The 20,014-nt window shown below is 52.4% G+C and overlaps 1 protein-coding gene across 2 annotated transcripts in view; it reads right to left on the bottom strand.

The window, feature by feature from the left end:
• The window catches only part of CARM1 (coactivator associated arginine methyltransferase 1), a 28,001-nt gene extending 7,987 nt beyond the window's left edge, over positions 1–20,014 (bottom strand). For both annotated transcript variants that reach the window (XM_061563095.1, XM_061563103.1), the window contains exons 1-7: positions 19,845–20,014; positions 3,924–4,049; positions 3,060–3,166; positions 2,698–2,802; positions 2,169–2,279; positions 813–990; positions 110–200 (exon numbers count right to left, since the gene is read on the bottom strand). In XM_061563095.1, coding sequence (XP_061419079.1) covers positions 110–200; positions 813–990; positions 2,169–2,279; positions 2,698–2,802; positions 3,060–3,166; positions 3,924–4,049; positions 19,845–19,989 — 863 coding nt within the window. In that variant the 5' untranslated portion in view covers positions 19,990–20,014. The remainder of the gene's footprint in view (positions 1–109; positions 201–812; positions 991–2,168; positions 2,280–2,697; positions 2,803–3,059; positions 3,167–3,923; positions 4,050–19,844) is intronic.

The raw sequence follows: 20,014 nt of genomic DNA, 5'->3' as shown, positions 1-20,014 counted from the left end.
GGCCGAGACTCCGCGTGGGTGAACGAGCGTGACGACGATGGCGTAATAATGACGACGTTGATGTCAATGACGACGACGGTGTTCTAGTTGAACTTCTCCTCGTCCTCACCAGAAGTTGGCCTTGGTGAACTGCTCCATGTAGAGCTGCTCGTCCGTGAAAGGGGCCAAGTGGACATCACCCAGGGTCGGGAATAGGTTACCTGTGCAAAGACAAAGATCCCCCGTGTAGCTTTAACAGACTGTTGGGGCAAGTGCTGTTAGCAGACTGTTGGTACGAGAGGGGGTGGGTGGCCAGCACCACGCCCGACCACCTTTGTCTCCCCAGCGGCAATGTTTACACACCGCACCAGGTACTCATTTCAGGCTGAGTCGACCTAGGGGAGGCCCATGACTGGTTCAGATAATCGTCATTGATGGCTGCGAGTGGGAATCGAACCCGGCTTGCGGGGTTCGTAGCTCACTAACCACTATACTATCACACATGCCGACATGGCAAGATCAGCTCACCTGTACAGACGCCAGTGAGATAAATGCGTTACCTGGAGACCAGCTTCCTCAAAATCTGCACTGTGGAGACGGGACAGAGCGAGTTTGAAACTCGGTCCGGCTGGGGTCCATGGTCAACAAGCCCAGGCCAAGTCTATCGTCGTCATCATTATTATGATGAGTAATTAATCGTTAGCCATGTGGACGTCGGCACATTTTGCCAAAAAACTACAAAACTGCATGACAACGAAAAAGGGTCCTGCGCCACTCTGGAACGGGGTCCCGAGCACCGCCGGAGGGGGGGGGGTTGGTGTTGCACCGCGCACCTCCAGCCTTGAGCCACTTCTTGGCGTGCAGGTAGCTCTCCAGCATGCGCTCGTTGAAGAGCATGTAGCCCATGGGCTCCGAGACGATGACGTCCACCTCCTCGGGGATGGTCACCTCCTCCACCTTGCCGGGGATGACCACCACGCGCTCCTGCAGGTTGTTGCTACGCACCAGCAGCTGCGGAGAGCGCGCGGGGGGAGGGGCACAGCATCGCGGGCACGACGGCCGGAGCGACAACGATCACCAAAATGAGGTTCCAATGGTGTAAATGCTTCACCCCGAGCTCTCATACTCTGATGGTGCATTGTCTTTGAGTTGTGCGCCTTTTGGCGTCATCTGGTCCAACACCATGTGAGACTAGGCTCTAAGGAAAGCTGTCTCGGGTGTGGACCAATCAACTTCAAGGACAGTGCATGCATTATCAGAGTTATGTTTTTTGTTTGTATTATGGCTGCAGGTATTGTGGTCTATGCAAACATGACTCCTTGTAAAAAAAGGTGTCAGTTTTGTTGCCAGATAGAAGGGTAAAAAACCAATTATCAACGATCACCATTTTTGTTTTTGATAAGAGCTGCCCCCCCCCCCCCGCCTCTGTACGCCGGGGCATCTCACAGCGCTTTAACATCTCACATCTCATCCCAAACACATTTTTAAAGGCCCCCCCCCTCCCCCAGTGGCAGCAGGCCCTGTGTGGCAGGGATAGTTGCAAGGTGACACGGCACCCACACATGTCACTAGTCCACTCAGTCGGGAACGATGACTGCTGCTGCTGTGTAATCACAATTGAGTAATATGCGGCGTCATTTTAAAATTTTAAACCTGATGCCGACCCACGATGGCCTACCATCGCGAATTATATCAAGCAATCTATGTTATGGTCATTTAACCCGCAGTATTAACCAGGGCTGCCGCTGGCTTGAATCCAGCGGCTGCCCTTGCTACCGCTGGGCTGCGTCACCAACCCCGAGTCACAACTCGTCACAAACCACGAACACCATCATCACCACTGCCGCCATCACCACAACCATCACCACCTACACTATTATCATCACCACCTCCATCATCACCACCGCAGCCATCATCACAACCATCACCACCTACACAGTTATCACCACCTCCATCATTACCACTGCCACCATCACCACAACCATCACCACCTACAATGTCATCATTTCAAACGCCACCACCGCCGCCGCCATCATTTCAAACGCCACCACCACCACCACCGTCGCAGGGGGGAACGAGAAACGTCCGCGTCTTCATTCAGCGAGCTGCGCGTGGGCCTCACTCGCCGCTCACCTCGGCGTGGGCCTCACTCGCCGCTCACCTCGGCGTGGGCCTCACTCGCCGCTCACCTCGGCGTGCTGCGCCATCGTGCTCGCCTCCACCGCGTAGACCTTGCGGGCGCCGGCCTGCACGGCGAAGAACGACAGGATTCCCGAGCCACAGCCCACGTCCAGCACCACCTGCGATGGTCACGGGGAGGAGTGGGGGGTGCAGGTAGGAGCAGGGGGGGGTGCGGGGGGGGGAACGAGGAACAAGGGGGGGGCACGGGGTGGAGTGGGGAGATGCAGGGCGAGCAGGGAGATGCAGGGAGGAGCAGGGAGAGATGCAGGGAGGAATGGGGTGGGGATGGGAGACGTAGGCAGAGCGGAGAGGAATGGAAAGGAGCGGGGAGGAGCCCATAATTTTACTCACAATCGAATAACGGATTCGTCGTTTAATCACGAGCAACGCGCAACTGCATCGCATAAGAGTTCTAACGATTACAACCCCACCCCCCACCCTTTTCTTATCCTTCTGTCAGAACAGAGCGTGTGATTGGTGAAAGTCTGGATGTACAGAGGTACGGATCTGCGGATGTACGGATGTGGAGGGCCTCACCTTGTCCTTGAAGTCAAGGTGGTTGTGCAGGATGGCGCGCTGGTAGGTGCCCGTGCGCACGTAGTCCTGCATCATGTTCTGCTGCTGCGACAGGTAGCCATAGAACTGCGCACGCGCGCGGGATGAGGACAAGAGCGGCCGTTTATACCTCGCCGCCGCATAATCCTCAGAACGACTAAAACATAAACGAATTGTGTGGTGCTGCTGCACGAGCACAAATGACAAAAAAAACTTAACACGTTCGCCAAATAACACCGTGACCTTAACAGAAAAATAATATAATAGGTGACGTTTCGTAACGGGAGGCGTTGCCGGGGACAAAGCGAGCGTCGCTCCGTAGGGGCGTGACGCGCGTGACGCACCTGAAAGTACTGCACCGCTGACGATTCCTCGGTGCGCTCGCTGAACACCGAGTGCTCCAGGTTGTGGCCGCGGCAGTTCTTGAGGATGTTGTAGAAGGAGCATAGCTCTGTCACGAGAGAGACAGCGGAGGAGGAGAGCACAGGACCGGTATCACCATCATTAGGGGATCATCGGTGCCGTGTGGCAAACGGAGTTGGAAGCAGCGGTTGAAGCATGGTGGCGGCTCGCAATCGGAAGGCTGCCCAATACGGAACGCTAAGCAGGCCCGAGCCTGGATAGTGCATGGTTGAGTCACCACCGTGTGCGTATGCGTATTGTAGATGCAGGGTGTGGCAAGTGCTGCCTGTCCCATCGTCCAATACGGACACAACCCAGCGGACGGAGCAGCAGTTGCCGCGACAGCGAGGTCTGTGGTTATCGAGGGACAGGTTCGGGAATTGTTAGCGGGACCCGCTTGCTCGCCCACTCGCCCGCCTGCTCGCCCACCCTCCTGCTCGCCCACCCACACTCTCGCCCGCTCGCCCACCCACACTCTCTCGCCCGCCCACCCATTCACTCACTCGTCCACCCACCCACCGTCATTCACCCTCTCACCCGTTCACCTACCCACTCTGCCGTCCTCCTGCCTGCTCGACCACCCACCCACCCCGCTCACTCGCTCACCCTCTCACCTGCCCGCCCACCCGCCCACCCTCTCACCTGCCCACCCACCCGCTCACCCTCTCACCTGCCCACCCACCCGCTCACCCTATCACCTGCCCACCCACCCGCTCACTCGCTCACCCTCTCACCTGCCCACCCACCCGCTCACTCGCTCACCCTCTCACCCGCCCACCCATTCACTCCCTCGCCCGCCCGCTCACCGTTGGGCGTGGGGAAGCAGAAGAGGACGCTGTTCACGCCGAGCGTGATGAGGAAGGACTGCTTCCCGACGCGGCAGCACTCCGTGTCTCTGCTCACCGAGCATTTGAACATGCACACGCCGTTCGCTGGGGAGACGCGAGCATGGGGCAGGGGGTGGGGTAAGAGGGAGAAAAGGGCGAGCGTGAGACAGGTGTCCGGTACGCCGGCACTGCACGTGCGGTCAACGTTGCTGGCGTTGGCAGGATTATTATTCCTAACACGAGCAAGAATAGTCCTGCAGACACCGCCGCTGTCGACCAAACACCAGTGTTTACCACGGTACGAAACATATTCTTTGGGTCTTATGGTAAAGTCACGTAGATAGGTTCAATGAAAATTTAAAAAATACAACGTTTCGATCGCAACACAAGCATGATTAGGAACGATCGAAACGTCGTAGTTTTTTGTTATTTTCTTTTAACCTATCTACGTGACTTTACCCAAAGACCCAAATAATATGAATTCCTGCAGTCAGGAAAGCTTTAGTTTACGAAACATTACTTTTGCACTGTACAGCTCTCCCCGGGTTGTACCGCGCGTCGTTGTTTTGGCACGATGTGCGGCGTTTCGCTCCAAGTGCCTGGAGCGTCTTCGTTGAATCCCCGATTCCTGGCGCCTTACGATGGCACGGTGCAGTTTTGACCGAGCAAGCCAAATCGGTTGATCCACCAACTCATCGGAAAACACATTGCAATCGTTGCCTCCTACTGCGAAGAATTTTTGAAGGACCCTCTTTGAAAAAAAGTTTTGATAATCGGCGAGGCTTTTCTGGGAAAACAAGCATGATGAAGATCAAAAATATAACCCAACTGGATTTGAATACCATGACTTTTGGAAATGATAATTGATTCCCAACACGATTAAGGAAAAATAAATCGACAATCGAGAAACGATCTGATTTTAAACAATTTTGTTTTAACCGTGTAAGGCCCACTCAGCTGTATAGCTCTTTTCCAGAAGCGACATGGCTACAAATGATAGCCTAAGTGGCTTATCGTGTGGAAATGTAAAGTAGTCAAACACTCTACACGCACATTGATTCTAAATGTGGAGAGAAAAACCAGAGGACCCGGGAGAAAAATCCACACGCCCGCAGGGAGAACGTGCAGACTCCAAACATACAGCAGGCGTCAGGGTCGAGATCGAACGCACGACACCTCCTGTATATCAAGCAACGGAGATAACGTCTTTCCACCGATTCCAGAACACGGACCGCGCACGCGCGTGGCAGAAGCACGTTCGCTGTGTCATCATTGATACGGTGGGGCCTGGTGCAACAATTAGCCACCACAGCGATATATATCTTTTTTTGCCAAATCGCTATTTTATTTAATGGCGAGAGTAGGGAGTGACTGAAGAGCGTGGGTGCCTCGGGGGATGAGGACGATTTGCATCGTCAGCAGCAGCACTATGAGCATTGTCAGCAAGCAGAATCGTACGGATCATCAGTATCATCAGCATAACCACGATCAGCAGCATCCACATAATTATACATGAGCAGCAGTATTTAGCATCATCAAAACCATGATCAGCAGCTTCGAAATCATCGTCATTAGCATCGTTGGGAGCAGAATAAGCATCATGAGCAGCAGAATAAGTAACAGCAGCAAAATTGCCAGCATCATCAGCAGTCGTAGAGCAGCATGATCAGCAGTCTTGTGTATTGGTTGGATGAATAAAACATGCACAAATCTGTTCCCTGAGGCCACTCGAAATCAACAGTTTATTTAACAATTCACCATATTAACATTCACTTCACTGTTCAATTAAGTGCAGCGTACTCAACGAGAGGCGTTTAACACTTTTTTTTACGGCATTGATAAAAATGTATATTCTGCGTTCTTCCAAAACACATTCCTGCGGAGGGAGCTGGTAGTAACGTTGGGTTGCTCGGTCAATGGCCAGGGTCAACGGCGGCGTGGTGTATTCCACAAATATTCCCGACTGTGAGAGCAGGTACAAGCCGGCGTGAGTAGGTTAAACGTTGAGTTTTATAAGGGCACCACGGGGTGACCAGCCCCTCCCCACCCAGCCCCACCCCTCCCACCCAGCCCCACCCCTCCCACCCAGCCCTCCCCACCCAGCCCCACCCCTCCCATTTTTTGATGCACGACGGACGGACACAATAATCCCCTGTGGGCTGGTGGAACCAGGTGGCTCCTACCAGTATAAAACTAATACTAATATTTGGTCAAGACCAGGAGTGGCTTAAGAGGTCAGAGTGTTGAGCTGGAACCACCAAGACCCCGGGTTTGAATCCATGTTTCAACCACTGACTGATTAAACAGAGTTCTCAAGAGTAGTGAGTTGGTGGTCTTTTTCCAGTCACCAATGACTGCACACAAACCCCCCTCACCATCACACTGCTGGGTTCTACACTTAACGTGGTTCATTGAACACGGAGGAATGGTACAGGAGGTGTTCTTTTGACAACCATGTTACAGGGAGTTATTGGTCAATCCACTGCTGCATGAGTACCTCCTCACACCGTGCGGCTCGTGTTTGTCGATCTGACCACACCTCACCACGTCGGTCAATGCCGGTTGGTGGGAGGCCGGGAGCACAGACGTGGGTGCATATGAACATTACAACTTGGCATGCGTGGTGGTCACCCATCCTGGCACTATCCAGGCTCAAGCCCGCTTAGCTTCTGGGATCCGATGAGATCAAGGCCCATTCTGTGTGATACGGTCACAGGTTCGTGCAGATTAACCGAGGTACGGTGGTGTCGCCTGGTCTACAGGAGGTCGTGGGATCGATCCCGACCCTGACACCTGTTGTATATTTGGAGTTTGCGTGTCTCATCATCATCACCATCACGGTGACTAGGAGATGTTGGCTATCTCGCCTGGTCTACAGGAGGTCGTGGGTTCGATCCCGACCCTGACGCCTGCTGTATATTTGGAGTTTGCGTGTCTCATCATCATCATCACGGTGGCTAGGAGATGTTGACTATCTCGCCTGGTCTACAGCAGGTCGTGGGTTCGATCCTGACCCTGACGCCTGCTGTATATTTGGAGTTTGCATGTCTCTCTCCCTGCGGTCGCGTGCATTTTTGCTCCGGGTCCCCCGGTTTTTCCCTTTAGTATATTTGGCTGCTATAAATTGCCACGTGACAAGCCACTTCGTTGAGCTATAACTTGTGGCCAGGTGCTATAGAGCTCGGTGGGCCTTATCTGGTGAAAAAGAATAAGATTAGTTTTAGTTTGGGGAAACTTTCATCCAGCAGTGGATTGACCACGGCTGCCAGGTCGGTACAAATCCACCTATAGTTCCGAGCGCTCGGTGAAAACCGGCCGCGGGAGAAATGTCGCGGGATCCCTCCTCTCCGCGCCGTGTCACGTGACGTCGATTAGCGTCGCTTCACATTAGGCAGCGGGGACAACACGGGGCTGCCGCACACACAGAAAGCTCTCTCTCCCATCGGACAGGCGCGCACGCAAACAAAACGCGCCACTGGTCGAACATTCAGCAGCGATAAGCAAACGCTCCGCACGCTTCGTTTGTCAAACAAATGTCACGAGCGCCCGTCGTCACGTCGTACGTACGATTACCCGTTGTCGTTTATTGCGCGCGAGCGGTGTGTGCGCGTGCTACGAACCTGGCAGTCAGAGTTCGAATCCCGCTCGCGGCCAAAACCAGTGACGATAATCTGACCCGGTCCTGGGCCTCTTCCTAGGTCGACTCGGCCTCAAAATTAGTACGTGGTGCGGTGTGTAAACATCGCCACTCGGGAAACAAAGGCGGCCGGGCGTGGTGCTGGTCACCCACGCCCTCGTGTGCCGTGCCTGCCTTCATAGGTGGTGCTCGCAAACAAAAAAACTGCACTTGCCACAACAGTCTGTTAAGGCTATAGGGGGGATATTTGTCTTTGTGTGCGGTGGGTGGGGGGGGGCGCAAGTATGCAGTAGAGCAGTGGTGGCAGTGGCGTGGCGTAGTTGGCATGGGCCCCAGAGCAAGGTATGAAACGAACCCCCCCACCTATCCACCGTGTTTCAATTCTCCCTCACCCACTCCCACCCCCGCACCTCCATCCACCTCCCCCTACCCCACAATCTTTGTAGCCCAGCACCTGGAGGCCCCTGTGGTCCACGGTCCCCTGCGCAAAAACTTAACAGCTACGCAATTCACGGAGATTGGAACGGAGCTCACGATCGACGGGCACGGGGAAAGTCTTGGAAGGCAGAGGACATCCGTCTCTTTCCACATCCTTCTCCGAAAAGGAAAAAAAACCTGCCCTTCTACCGAATAACGAAATGCCCGTGGGCGTCGATGCGTTCCCGCCCCCCCCCCCCGACTCCGCATCCCCCGTCGCTAACGATCCGTTCCAGCCGTCAAATCGAACGGGAACGCAGAGAGAGCGCAGCAATTACGTTGTGGGCGCGAGGACCGTAGAGACGCGCGCAAAACAAAAACCACCCCAAAACCGTCCCCCCGCCCCATCGATTTACAAACACGGGCGAGCATCACAAAGCGGTCTTTGTAATCGCCGCGCGCCACGAGGGAAACCGTGAACGCAGAGAGACGGAGCGTGTCCTCTCGCCCCCCAGGATCGCGAGCGGTGATTATTTCCATATTTACGCCGAGCTGAACGGGTGTCAGCGCGCCGTGCAGCCGCGCGTGCGATCACGGCGCAGAGAGAAAAACACAGAGGCCCCCCCCCCCCATCCCTCTCCACCCCCCTCACCCTCCCCACCACGACCGGCACCACACCGCCGGGTGAGCGGGCCTCGTGCGGTCACGGCGGCGGTGAAATCAATGCGACAGTCGATCGCCTCATTCGCGTTCGCTTGGGGAAACGCTCGCGCGAGGTCGAAGGGCACGGCGTGGAGGCACGGGAGCCCACGGAGGCCTCGCTGGGCGACGTGCACGCGCCACGCACTACACGGCAGGAGTGGTGTTTACACCGACAAGACATCAGGTTTACGCTCAGAAGCGATCACATCACGCTCTTGAGATGACATCAGGGTTACGCTCAGACCAGTGCTCTTCCTCCACACCTCCGATTCGCACGAACAAAGTTCAACGTACATACTTACAGGAGTGATGTCATCAAATTTACACAGAAGCGGTTACATCACATATACCGTTCGTGAGCAATTACATCAGACTCACATTGTTTTCTTTTTATTATTATTTTATTATTTCCCTTCTACGTGACTTTAGCGAAAGAACCAAGAAGACAGACTCACACTGGCGAAAAGATATTATATTCACACCGTCAAGCGACCAAACAGCAATGGGTGTTGGGAGGGCATCGGTGGCCAGGGTGGAATTGCTGCGGCAGTAGGTAAGGGGGGCGTGCTGAAGGGTGAGGTGGAGAGAAAAAAAGAGAGGCTGATTTGTGTCATCAGCTCAAGCCCGCTCAGCTAAAACGTTTAAGCCAAACGCTGAGCCGAGACCTCTCACCGATCGTCGCGCGCGTCCGCTTCGCCATTATAGTTCCATTACGAGCCCGGCAGAAAAACATCTAACAGACGCAATCTTGCCGCCTGAGCGAAGAAAACCCGCGTAATAAGAGAATTGCAAGCGTGCGCATTTATTTTGGCCGAACCTGCACTCGTCCCGATTTAAATCGCCACGTCCGGGTTTTTTCGCGGACGCTCGTCAACCCAAGATGCCCCGGGCACTGCTCCGGGCGTACTCAAGAGATCAACGCCAGGCTGAGCCCGCGGTACAGCGTGGCGAAAGCTCCAGGGAAGATACGCTCGACGCCACCCAGGAAACCGCGCTCGGATTGCGCAGTTGTGCGTTGAGACATTTTTTTTTGACCGCCTGGCACAGATGACGAATTCACGGATGCGTGACCCAGGGTAGACACAGGGGGTGGGGGATGCGATGGGTTGTCCACTTACTATTATTATGCTGTTTATCCACAAAAGCTTTGTTGTCCTTCCAGCGCACCTCGGATTAGCACGGTTGGCGACGTACGTTGCAAAACAAGTTGAACATGCATCGATACAAAGCCAAAGCGAGCCTCGTTAATTTTTTTCAGGATTGCTGTCAAGTGTTCGCAGTAGGGGACGACTGCCACTAAGCGCGCGCGTGCGCGCGTGCGTGTGTGTGTGTGCGTGCGTGTGTGTGTGTGCGTGCGTGTGTGCGTGTGTGTGTGTGATCCCAATTGAGCCATTTGTGGGTAATTATTCAAATGTGGACAATAATGCCGGCGCACGATGGCCTACTCTTTTTTGCGAACGGCATCAGGGGATCTTTAACGACCACCGTGAGTGACGCAGACGGGCACGCGGTAGTATTGTCATGGTGATGACTCGCCGCAGTAATAACCAGGGCGGCCGCTGGATTCGAACCGTGGAACCTCTGCAACAGCGAATGGCGAACGCGCTTCCCTCTGGGCCACACCACCACCACCCCACGGGATGGGAAAGCGTAGAGCGAGCCGATCAAGCAGCTTAAAGTGTTACCTTAATCTCTGGATTATTAGACGCACACTCGCCCCCCGCTCCCCCCTACCCCCCTTATTGGGAGGAGCTGGGGGGGGCGGGGTGCATCTTACAATGCGGTAGCCATGCGCGAGTGGATGAGGCGGGATTCGTGCAACTCGGTTGACACCTGCAGCGCACACGTTTTGCGCCGCGCATCTTACTCATCGGAGCGTCTTGTGATCCCGAGAATACGGTAATGCGCCACACACCACGCCTGGTTCACTTGGAAGCATAAAGAGTGGCTAAAGATCACGATTACCCACACGCACACAAAGGTTCCTTTATGCCAACAGTAGGGGGCAGCATTGAGATGGTAATAAGCGGCGACGGAGCCGCGTGCGGATATTTAAGGAATGTTTCGTGACGTTATTTATTAACGACCACCGTCTCATTTTCACCACGTGCAATGCGAATCTCTTGAAATAGATTTTTTTCTTTTACCGAATTCTTCTTCTTGTTGCTGAGCCCCTGATCTACAGAAAGAGACCCCCCCTCCTCCCTTGTGCTATCGGTTAATATTTCTCGCCAGAGGTGGGTATAAAAACATTCACCCGAGCAAGATGTAATTATATAATATTGCGTTAGTTTAAAAAAACAAAACAATATACATCAACGTAGCATCATGGTAGTTCGTGCACATTGCGTCTCTCTCACAATCGCCGAGTAGGAACCACACACACGAGCTGGAAGGGCAACAGCAATCAGGCAGCGAGAGCGAGGGCCAGAGGTCGCAACCGGGTACCAGATACCCGTACCCTACCCGATACCCGGCTACCCGTACCCAGCCGGGTACGGGTAGGGTACCTGTTTGCAACCTTGGTGCGGCCGGGTACGGGTAGGCCGTGAGTCACTGGTGAGTAACCGTTTGTCACTCATTTCCCAACGTCTTGTCTCTTCTCACAATTCAAGTTCCTAGAATCAACCCACCCATGCCTGCAACATGGCTTCATCCCAGAAGTCGCAATCGGGTACCCGTACCTGTACCCTACCCGATACCCGGCCGGGTACAGGTAGCCGGGTTTCGGGTAAGGTACGGCTACCCGTTTGCGACCCTGGTGCGGCCAGGTACGGGTAAAGAATCAAAACCCGTTTGCGACCTCTGGCCAGGGCCAACAACAAATTGCCCAAGCTCCCGTAGTCCTCCATATATATGTGTTAGGATGTTTTTCAGTCAATTTATGAGCGATGCATGCGGGAGGAAACCGGAGCAGCCAGGAAAAACAAGCCCACCCAAGCGTGGAAATGGGGAGAGGTAACAGCCTATCCCATGCAAAAGGGACAGATGGAGATTGGCCTACACTTTGCTGTTAAGCGCATCCTCCAGGCAAGCCAGGGTACCCGGGCACTTCTTCGTCGACGGCCACGGGAAGGAAGTTACGCGACATCTGCACGGTGGATCACCCAAACCCTCGCTTGCTGCCTCCACAGCGCTGGATTACAAAGGCAGCCACGTGCAGCGCGCAAGCCACCAAATTACCAATTAAAACGTGCAGCGCCTGACTTTGGACGACAATTACGCATGTTTAGCTAATTAAATTACAAGCGCAAATTAGATGTACGAGACGAGCGTTTTTTGCAGTTGTTTTGCGCGTTGCCGGGCACGATGGCCAACGCTTGGCTCCACACGTCCGGAGGGGGGGGGGGGGAGTGGTGGGGGTTTCTCCAGGAACCGCATCATCGCTGTTGCCCGACGTTTCGCTCCATTTTTTCACCCGGATAGCCTTCTTCAAGCACGCCAAGTGAAACGTCGGAACAATGCGCCGAACGGCACCCGGTAAAAAAAATAAACCCCAAACGGCGGCATCGGAGAGCCGTACCGGTGGCGCAACCGCGAAAAGGCCCGCTCGCGATAAGAGAACTTCGCAATCTCGTCGGCAAACGCCCCCCAACGAGCTGCCAGACCACATCGCGCACCGCACTCTGAACTTCACCACCGCGCACACCGTCCAGATGTCAGCAATTTGGACGCGGCCATGATAAAGAACCAGCCCACGCCGTCAACGAGCCTCGGGGCTCCCCCCTCCTCCTCTTACCATCTATAAACTATCTTCATTGGTTATTTCGGTAAAGTCACGTAGAATGGAAATAATAAAAATACAACATAATAAAATACAATTTTCACGACGTTTCGGTCACAATGCAAGCAGCTGTCCTCAGGTGAAGAACAGGGCTGTCGGAAAGACAGCGTCTGAATTCAGACACTGTCTTTCTGACAGCCCTGTTCTTCACCTGACAGACCTGTTCTTCACCTGACAGACCTGTTCTTCACCTGACAGACCTGTTCTTCACCTGACAGACCTGTTCTTCAGCGTCTGAATTCAGACGCTGTCTTTCCGACAGACCTGTTCTTCACCTGAGGACGGCTGCTTGCGTTGTGGCCAAAACGTCGTGAGAATTATTTTATGTTTCATTTTTATTATTTTATTATTTCCATTCCACATGACTTTACCGAAAGAACCAAGAAGATGAATCCCTGCTGTCACGAAAGCTTTAAATCGAAATCTATAAACTACTAAACAATTATTTTTTATTTTACCAGGTTAAGGCCCACCTGAGCTATGTAGCTCTTATTCAGAAGCGACCTGCCTATCACAAACGATAGCTCAACGAAGCGACTTAACGCGTGGACATTTACAACAGCCAAATACTCTAAACGCATGTTTCCAAATGGAGGAAAAAGCCGGAGGACCCAGAGAACAATCCACGGGACCACGGGGAGAACATGCAAACTGCAAATATACAGCCGGCGTCAGGGTTGGGATCAAACCCACGACCTCCCGTACAGCAGGCGAGGAAGTTGACATCTCGCCACCGTGGCGTCCGAATGAATGAAAATCCGTCCGAGAAGATGCTCAAGACTGTTTAAAATATTCGCCGCTCTTGTTGACCGTGAGCGGGAATCGAACTCTGGACCGCCACCGACTTTGTAGCGCGGTGCAGCGCTAACCACTGCGCCACCGCTCTCGTACCGGGACTAATAGGTGCCACCATGGCACCCATCTGATCTTTCACACGAATCTGTTTTTACAAGAGCTATTAAGACCCAGGTGGGGGAGGGGGGGGGGAGAGGAGGGGGGGTTGCTTTATGGCCTGTATATGCAATTCATTTGCCAACAGAGTCGTAACGCAACCACAATCACGGGCTGGGAGGGCACAAGGTCCTGTTGTCGGCCTCGGGGCATCGGCCTGGCCCACACGGCAAGAGCCTTCGTGTCGCCTTGCGCTGCCAGCGGCACCGATGAAGCATTTCACGCGACGGCTGTTCGTCAAGGTCGTAACGTTCGTTCTGTCGCTGTAAATCAGAATCTTTATTTATCCGCGACAAATCTGATGAGCTATCAAGCTCTTTTTTTCACAGATGTCCAGTAAGGCACGAGAGTGCGTCCGCCGCGGAGATGGAGTGGTGTGCGGCGAGTGGATAGATGGCGTAGTTGCAGGATGGATTGGGGAGGTCATTCATCCACGAGTGGATTGACAAAGACTGCTGTACATCAGCGCTGTGCACACGTGCATTTGCCGCGCGATAATTTTTCACGATACGTCACGAAGCCTTTGGTCTATTTCACGATATCGCTATTAATGCAAAATGACGTTTCCCGGAACTTTGCAACTGCATTTCGCAATTTGATTGCATTGTATCTGTGTGCGCTTTGCTCCACTTCCAGTGTGAATAACGATGAAGCAAAACGTTTCTCCGGCTGCGGTTCACTCCAACACAAATCCTGCCGTGAACCTACAACTATCCATCGCAACTGTACACAACCTATAATGCTTTTAATAATGCACACGCTGCAAGGAATAGTCATACAATTAAATTAACTACAAGCGTTACGAAGCCCTATAACCGCCGTAATGTCAATCACCCGGGAATTATTTTCAGCAAAATACTAAACTTTATGGGTAAACAGCTATTGCCTTAAGAGACTTAAATAGTTTGCTTGTTATTTCATATATATTGTTAGAAAATAAAACATTGTGGGGGGGGAAATCGCAACAATAGTCACGATACAATGGTATTTTTCAAAACGAAGGATACGATTAACACAAACATCATATAAAGTAAAACCTTGGATTGCGAGTAACTTGGTCTGCGAGTGTTTTGCAAGACGAGCAAATTTTTTAAATAAATATTAATTTGATAAACGAGCGAGGTCTTGCAATACGAGTAGTGCGTGTATACGCTTTGTCTGCCGAGCGTCACGTGATCACAACTGATATACGAGTGCTTTGATATACGAGTGCTTTGGATTACAAACACGTTTCCGGAACAAATTATGCTCGCAATCCAAGGCTTTACTGTACTCGCTTTTTGCCCGTCCAAGGACGCGTGTATTGCAGTAAATCTGAAACTTGTAAGCGAAAAGCAGACCGCCACGTGATATTCAGTGCATCAATTCGTGTGCAATTTGTAAGGGCGCAGTGACACAGACCTATTTCATTTTAAGGTTATAATCCCTTGTTCATCACGACGTCCTTTTTACTTTGATGTCTCAATGGCGTTACGGAGATCGTGTGACGTGAGGGTTCTGCCTTTGTAGTGAGGGTTGTGAGTTGACGCCGAGGAGGGGGGAGGAGGCGCCTCGCCCCCCATGTGGAGTGACGTCACCCGCTAATTATTATTAATGTAGGGTGGGGGTGTCCATTTGTCGACGTCACCTGTTCATAATTATTGAGGAGGGGTGCAACAAGTGGAGTTATATCACCTGCTCATGATTATTAATTACGGGGGGGGTCCATGTGGAGGACGTCACCTGTTCATGACTATTAATGAGGGGAGCTGGCCGACGTGGAGTGACGTCACACACAGGACACACAGACATTCTTGGCTCATAGTAGTAAATTATAGTGCTCGATTTATCACAATTATTGCCGTATCACCACAACCCGACTGGACAACGGTCAGCCTGATGTGACCGTGAATGAGGATGACCATTTTGAGCAAAGAGAGACTGACCGACATTCTGCATTCTTTCTACTCCTGAATAAAAGGGCCATCGCCTGAAACGTCAGTAAATCAGATATTTTTATGTCATCATCCTCATCATCTACCATGGTCAAGCTCTACTGCTGGATCGAGGCCTCTCCAAGCCACCGCCACCCTCTCGCGGTCCTGCGATGTAATTGTCCACCTATCACCTGCGTACAAGTCGGTGGTTATTGCTCCATATCTCAGAGTTGGCTGTGCCCCCATATTTTTGTTTTCGTTACCCTACTAATAAATGAAACTCAATTTAAACACGCGTACAGTTCGCGAGCACCTGTTAAGACCGTGGGTGTGTGTGTGGTGTGGCTCACATCAATCCTAACCGCCTTTGTCTCCCCCATCAGTATGCCGATGTGTGCACGCTTCTTAACTGCACACCACGTAGCAATGATCAGCCGTGGTTATCTACTCATGGATTAAGGCCTACTGCATTGTGGCCCTGTGGTGAAACAACTCCGTCTCAGCCCCTACACACGATCTGATTTCGGCACTCCATCTCCACGGCGGTCACCCTCGCCGCCTAGCACCCGAATACGAGTCGGTGTTATTGCTCAGTCTCCCTCGGCGGACACACCCCAACTATTTTTTGTTTTCGTTTTTCAACGTCAATGGAATTAGCCTGGAGGGTGCGGTGCGTGAATGGGTCCAGTGGGCAGGTGAAGCGTCGCAAAAACTAGTTTTGGGGCGACGCTTTCTCGCGGTCCATTGTCTTCCCGCCGGTACGACGCTTACGTGGCGTGGCCGTCTCTGGGCTGGGGTTACAAGCTTCACAAGAGATCCGGCGGATAAAGTTCAAGCAACAGCAACCGGCAGCTCTCAACGATCGGCTTTGTTGTTGTTGCTCCCCTTGCGCACGTGCGTCAATCCACTGCTGGATGAGCGCGCTAACCGCGGTGCAAGCCCCATCGCCCTTCGCTAGAAAAGGGCTCATGCGCAGTGGTCGCCACACCGCACTGCAAACCCCGCTTACCAGAGTTCAATTCCTCGCTAATGGCCAACACCAGTAGCAAATATCTGAACCGGTCCTGGGGCCTCCCCCCAGGGCGATTCTGCTTGAAACTAGTACCTGGTGCGGTGCGTGCAAAACATCATCAGAACTGGGGAGACAAAGGCGGCCCGGGCATGTTCGCACTCCACACCAGCCATTGGTGGCGTCACACATTGGTGGCCTTCATGGGTGTTCGCCAACAGCACTTTCCAAAGTGTTGAAACACCGTCCCCGGCCGCCTTTGTCTCTCCCAGCGATCGCGCCCATGCACACCGCACCAAGCAGTGCTCGATAAGGGTCATCAATTGTCAGCCATGATCTATCCACTGCTGGGCGTAGGGTATCCCCCCCTACGCGAATGACATCCCCTCGGTCCAGGTGATGTAACAATGCATATCACTCACATGCACATGAGCAGACGACCACCCTAAGGGTGGCCTTTTCTCCACTGTGGCTCTAATTCCATTTCAAGTCTAGGCCATCGAGTATCGAGGTAGTCGTAATAAGGAATAGTTTCATATTCTTGGTTCTTTCGGTAAAGTCACGTAGAAGGGAAATAATAAAATAATAAAAATATAAAACAATAAAATTCTCACGACGTTTCGACTGCAACACAGGCAATCACAATCAGGTGTGAAATCCACTGTGATTGCTTGTGTTGCAGTCGAAACGTCGTGAGAATGTTATTGTTTTATATTTTATTATTTCCCTTCTACGTGACTTTACCGAAAGAACCAAGAATATGAATCCCTGCAGTCACGAAAGCTTTAAATAAAAAAGAAACAGTTTGTTTTGTGATACTGCTGCTGCAAACCTGTCAACCCCCATTACCGACCAATTCAGACCTTATTGGTCACCCCGTGCCCCTAATAAATCTCAACGTTCATCCTACAAAGTCACATCACAAGGGAGAAACACAAACAAAGAGACAAACATTGTTGCCCGTACCATTGGAACCTCATTTGCCAGTAAAAAATATGATAACTGGTTTTTTTTACCCTTCTATCTGGCAACAAAACTTACACCTTTTTTTTACAAGGAGTCATGTTTGCATAGACCACAATACCTGCAGTCATAATGCAAACAAAAAAACATAACTCTGATAATGTGCACTGTCTTTGAAGTTGATTGGTCCACACCCGAGACAGCTTTCCTTAGAGCCTAGTCTCACATGGGTTGGACCAGATGACGCCAAAAGGCGCCAGATATAAGGGTAAAAAAACAATTATCATTGTTGCCCGTATTGAAATGGCTGTACGCCGTATGGACCAGAAAACTCAATTTCCCTACACAAGAACACGGGGTAAACCGTATGGGTTGACAGGTACGCTGCTGCGGCTGCTTCGTTGGCAGTGGCGCAGAAGCACAATTAACAAAATTGAACCCAAGGCATTCGTCCAGCATACAGTACACTGTGGCCTAAAGAGTAAAAAATATATATATAATCGGCGACGTTTCGGACAACGGCCCTTCTTCACAGCACATGTGAAGACGTGCACATCGGCATACTGGGACAAAGGCGGTTAGACCCAATAAAAATGTTATTTTAATTACGTCGGATTAGCATGGCTGTCTATGTACGGTGCAAAAGAAGTTCAACATAGTTAAGATCTTAAGTTTTCGTGACTGCAATGTTCCTTAACTCTTTAGTTCTTTCGGTAAAGTCACGTAGGTATAAAATAAAATAATTCATTTTTTACTATTCAAATTTTATACCTACGTGACTTTACCGAAATAACTAAAGAGTAAGTCCAACATACATATAGGAATAATAATGTGGTTGAACACGTAAGCTTTCGCGACCGATTTTATTAATAAAAGTTTTTTTTTTATTGGGGTTAGTTCGACCGTGTGTGTTTCCCACTCCGTCGCGTGTCGTTAACGACCCCCCCATAAAAAAATAAACATTTATTATGAATCACAATATTTTTACGCCGAGGCCCGGAATCGAACCCTGCAGGGCACCTGTGCGCTCACCACAGCGCCACCAACAGCACGTGGACACACGCACGTGAACACACGCACGTGAACAACAAGACGTGTAAACCAGCACGTGAACACACGCACGTGAACAACACATGACCAACACGCACGTGAACACACGCACGTGAACAACAAGACATGAACAGCACGACATGAACAGCACGACATGAACAGCACGACATGAACAGCACGACCGTGAACAACACGTGAACAACACGTGTAAACCAGCACGTGTACAGCAGCACGTGGTGTGTGTGTGTGGAGCGGTAATGTTGTGGTTTGCGCGCTGCGCTACGACAACCCGGGTTCAATTCCCGCTCGCGGCCACCAACACCGGTGATTATCTGAACCGGTTCCTGGGCCTCCCCTAGGTCGACTCGGCCTCCAATGAGTACCTGGTGCGGTGTGTAGTAAACATCGTCACTGGGGAGACGAAGGCGGCCGGGCGTGGTGCTGTCCACCCACCCCCTCGTGTACCGTGCCGGCCTTCATAGGCCGACAGCCTGTTAAGGTTGTCACCCCAATCCTGACCGCCTTTGTCTCCCCAGCAGTGTGCCGATGTGCACACGGCGTCTTAATCAGCCGCGATTATCTACCAAGGCCTTGCTCACTGCGGGCTATGCGGCCCCTACATACACACACGTGCGCACAGAGAGGCCCCATTTCTCCTCCACTCCATCTCCACGGCGGACGTCACCATCCAACGTGTTCCCTGTCAATCTAAGAATAATGTCACGCGATATGGGGGGCTAATGTCGCAAACGTAATAAAACAACCGTAGCACGCTTAAACCATTGACAACCATGCGATAACCACACACACACGAAGTTGCATACCCCGTACAAGGTGCGTCTCGTTAGTGAACGATGCAACGTTGGAGCGACGTGGCTTGGCACCCCAGCCCGGCCGCCTTTGTCTCCCCGCGTAAGAGCTTCGTCGCACTCAGTGGGCAGGCCGAGAGAGAAGGAGCCCGTGTAGATATCGGTGGGAATCGATCTGATCACACGATGCTCTAACAGCCGCCTTGTCACCACCACACACAACACAGAGAGACGCCATTCGCCACGAGCGCGGCGGTGGCGCCTCGTGCCAGGCTAGGTGCACGCACATCTCGAGGTCACACTTCTGAGCGAAGCGGCTGATGATGATGATGGAGGATGAGGGAGACACGCAAATAAGTCGCTGGTAAAGTGATGAAAGGGACAGGCGCAGATGTTGTGTGTGTGTGTCGATTGAGACACGAGGCACAAAGACACGCATGGACACCACCACCACCACCAGCCGGGCGAGGGTATCAAACCCGTCCCCTCACGGCCGTGTTTGTCCCCCACATCCCAAATGTCGTCAAGTCTCCATCATCACCACCACCACCATCATCACGATGATGACGATGTCCCCTTGTTCTTATCAAGCGTTCACCACCAAACCCCGCCGCCTCACGCACTCTCTCGCTGGCATCATCCTTCACGCCAAAGCAGCTCACCGCCGCTGAGGGAGATGTCTGCGCAGTCCTGGCCCGTCTTCACCTCGAGGGTGAGCGGCTGATCGCCCGTGCGAGTCGCCTCACCGCCATTCGTCTCGGCGCACAGCGAGCCCAGGCGAACGCCTTCAAACGTGGACGTCGCCATGTCGGCTCTCTCCCCCCTCCCCTCG

Source organism: Lethenteron reissneri, chromosome 4 (genome assembly GCF_015708825.2).
Source record: "Lethenteron reissneri isolate LAM-NWPU_2019-01 chromosome 4, ASM1570882v1, whole genome shotgun sequence".
Taxonomy (NCBI): Eukaryota; Metazoa; Chordata; class Hyperoartia; order Petromyzontiformes; family Petromyzontidae; genus Lethenteron; species Lethenteron reissneri.
This window is presented reverse-complemented; position numbering and strand designations above follow the sequence as displayed.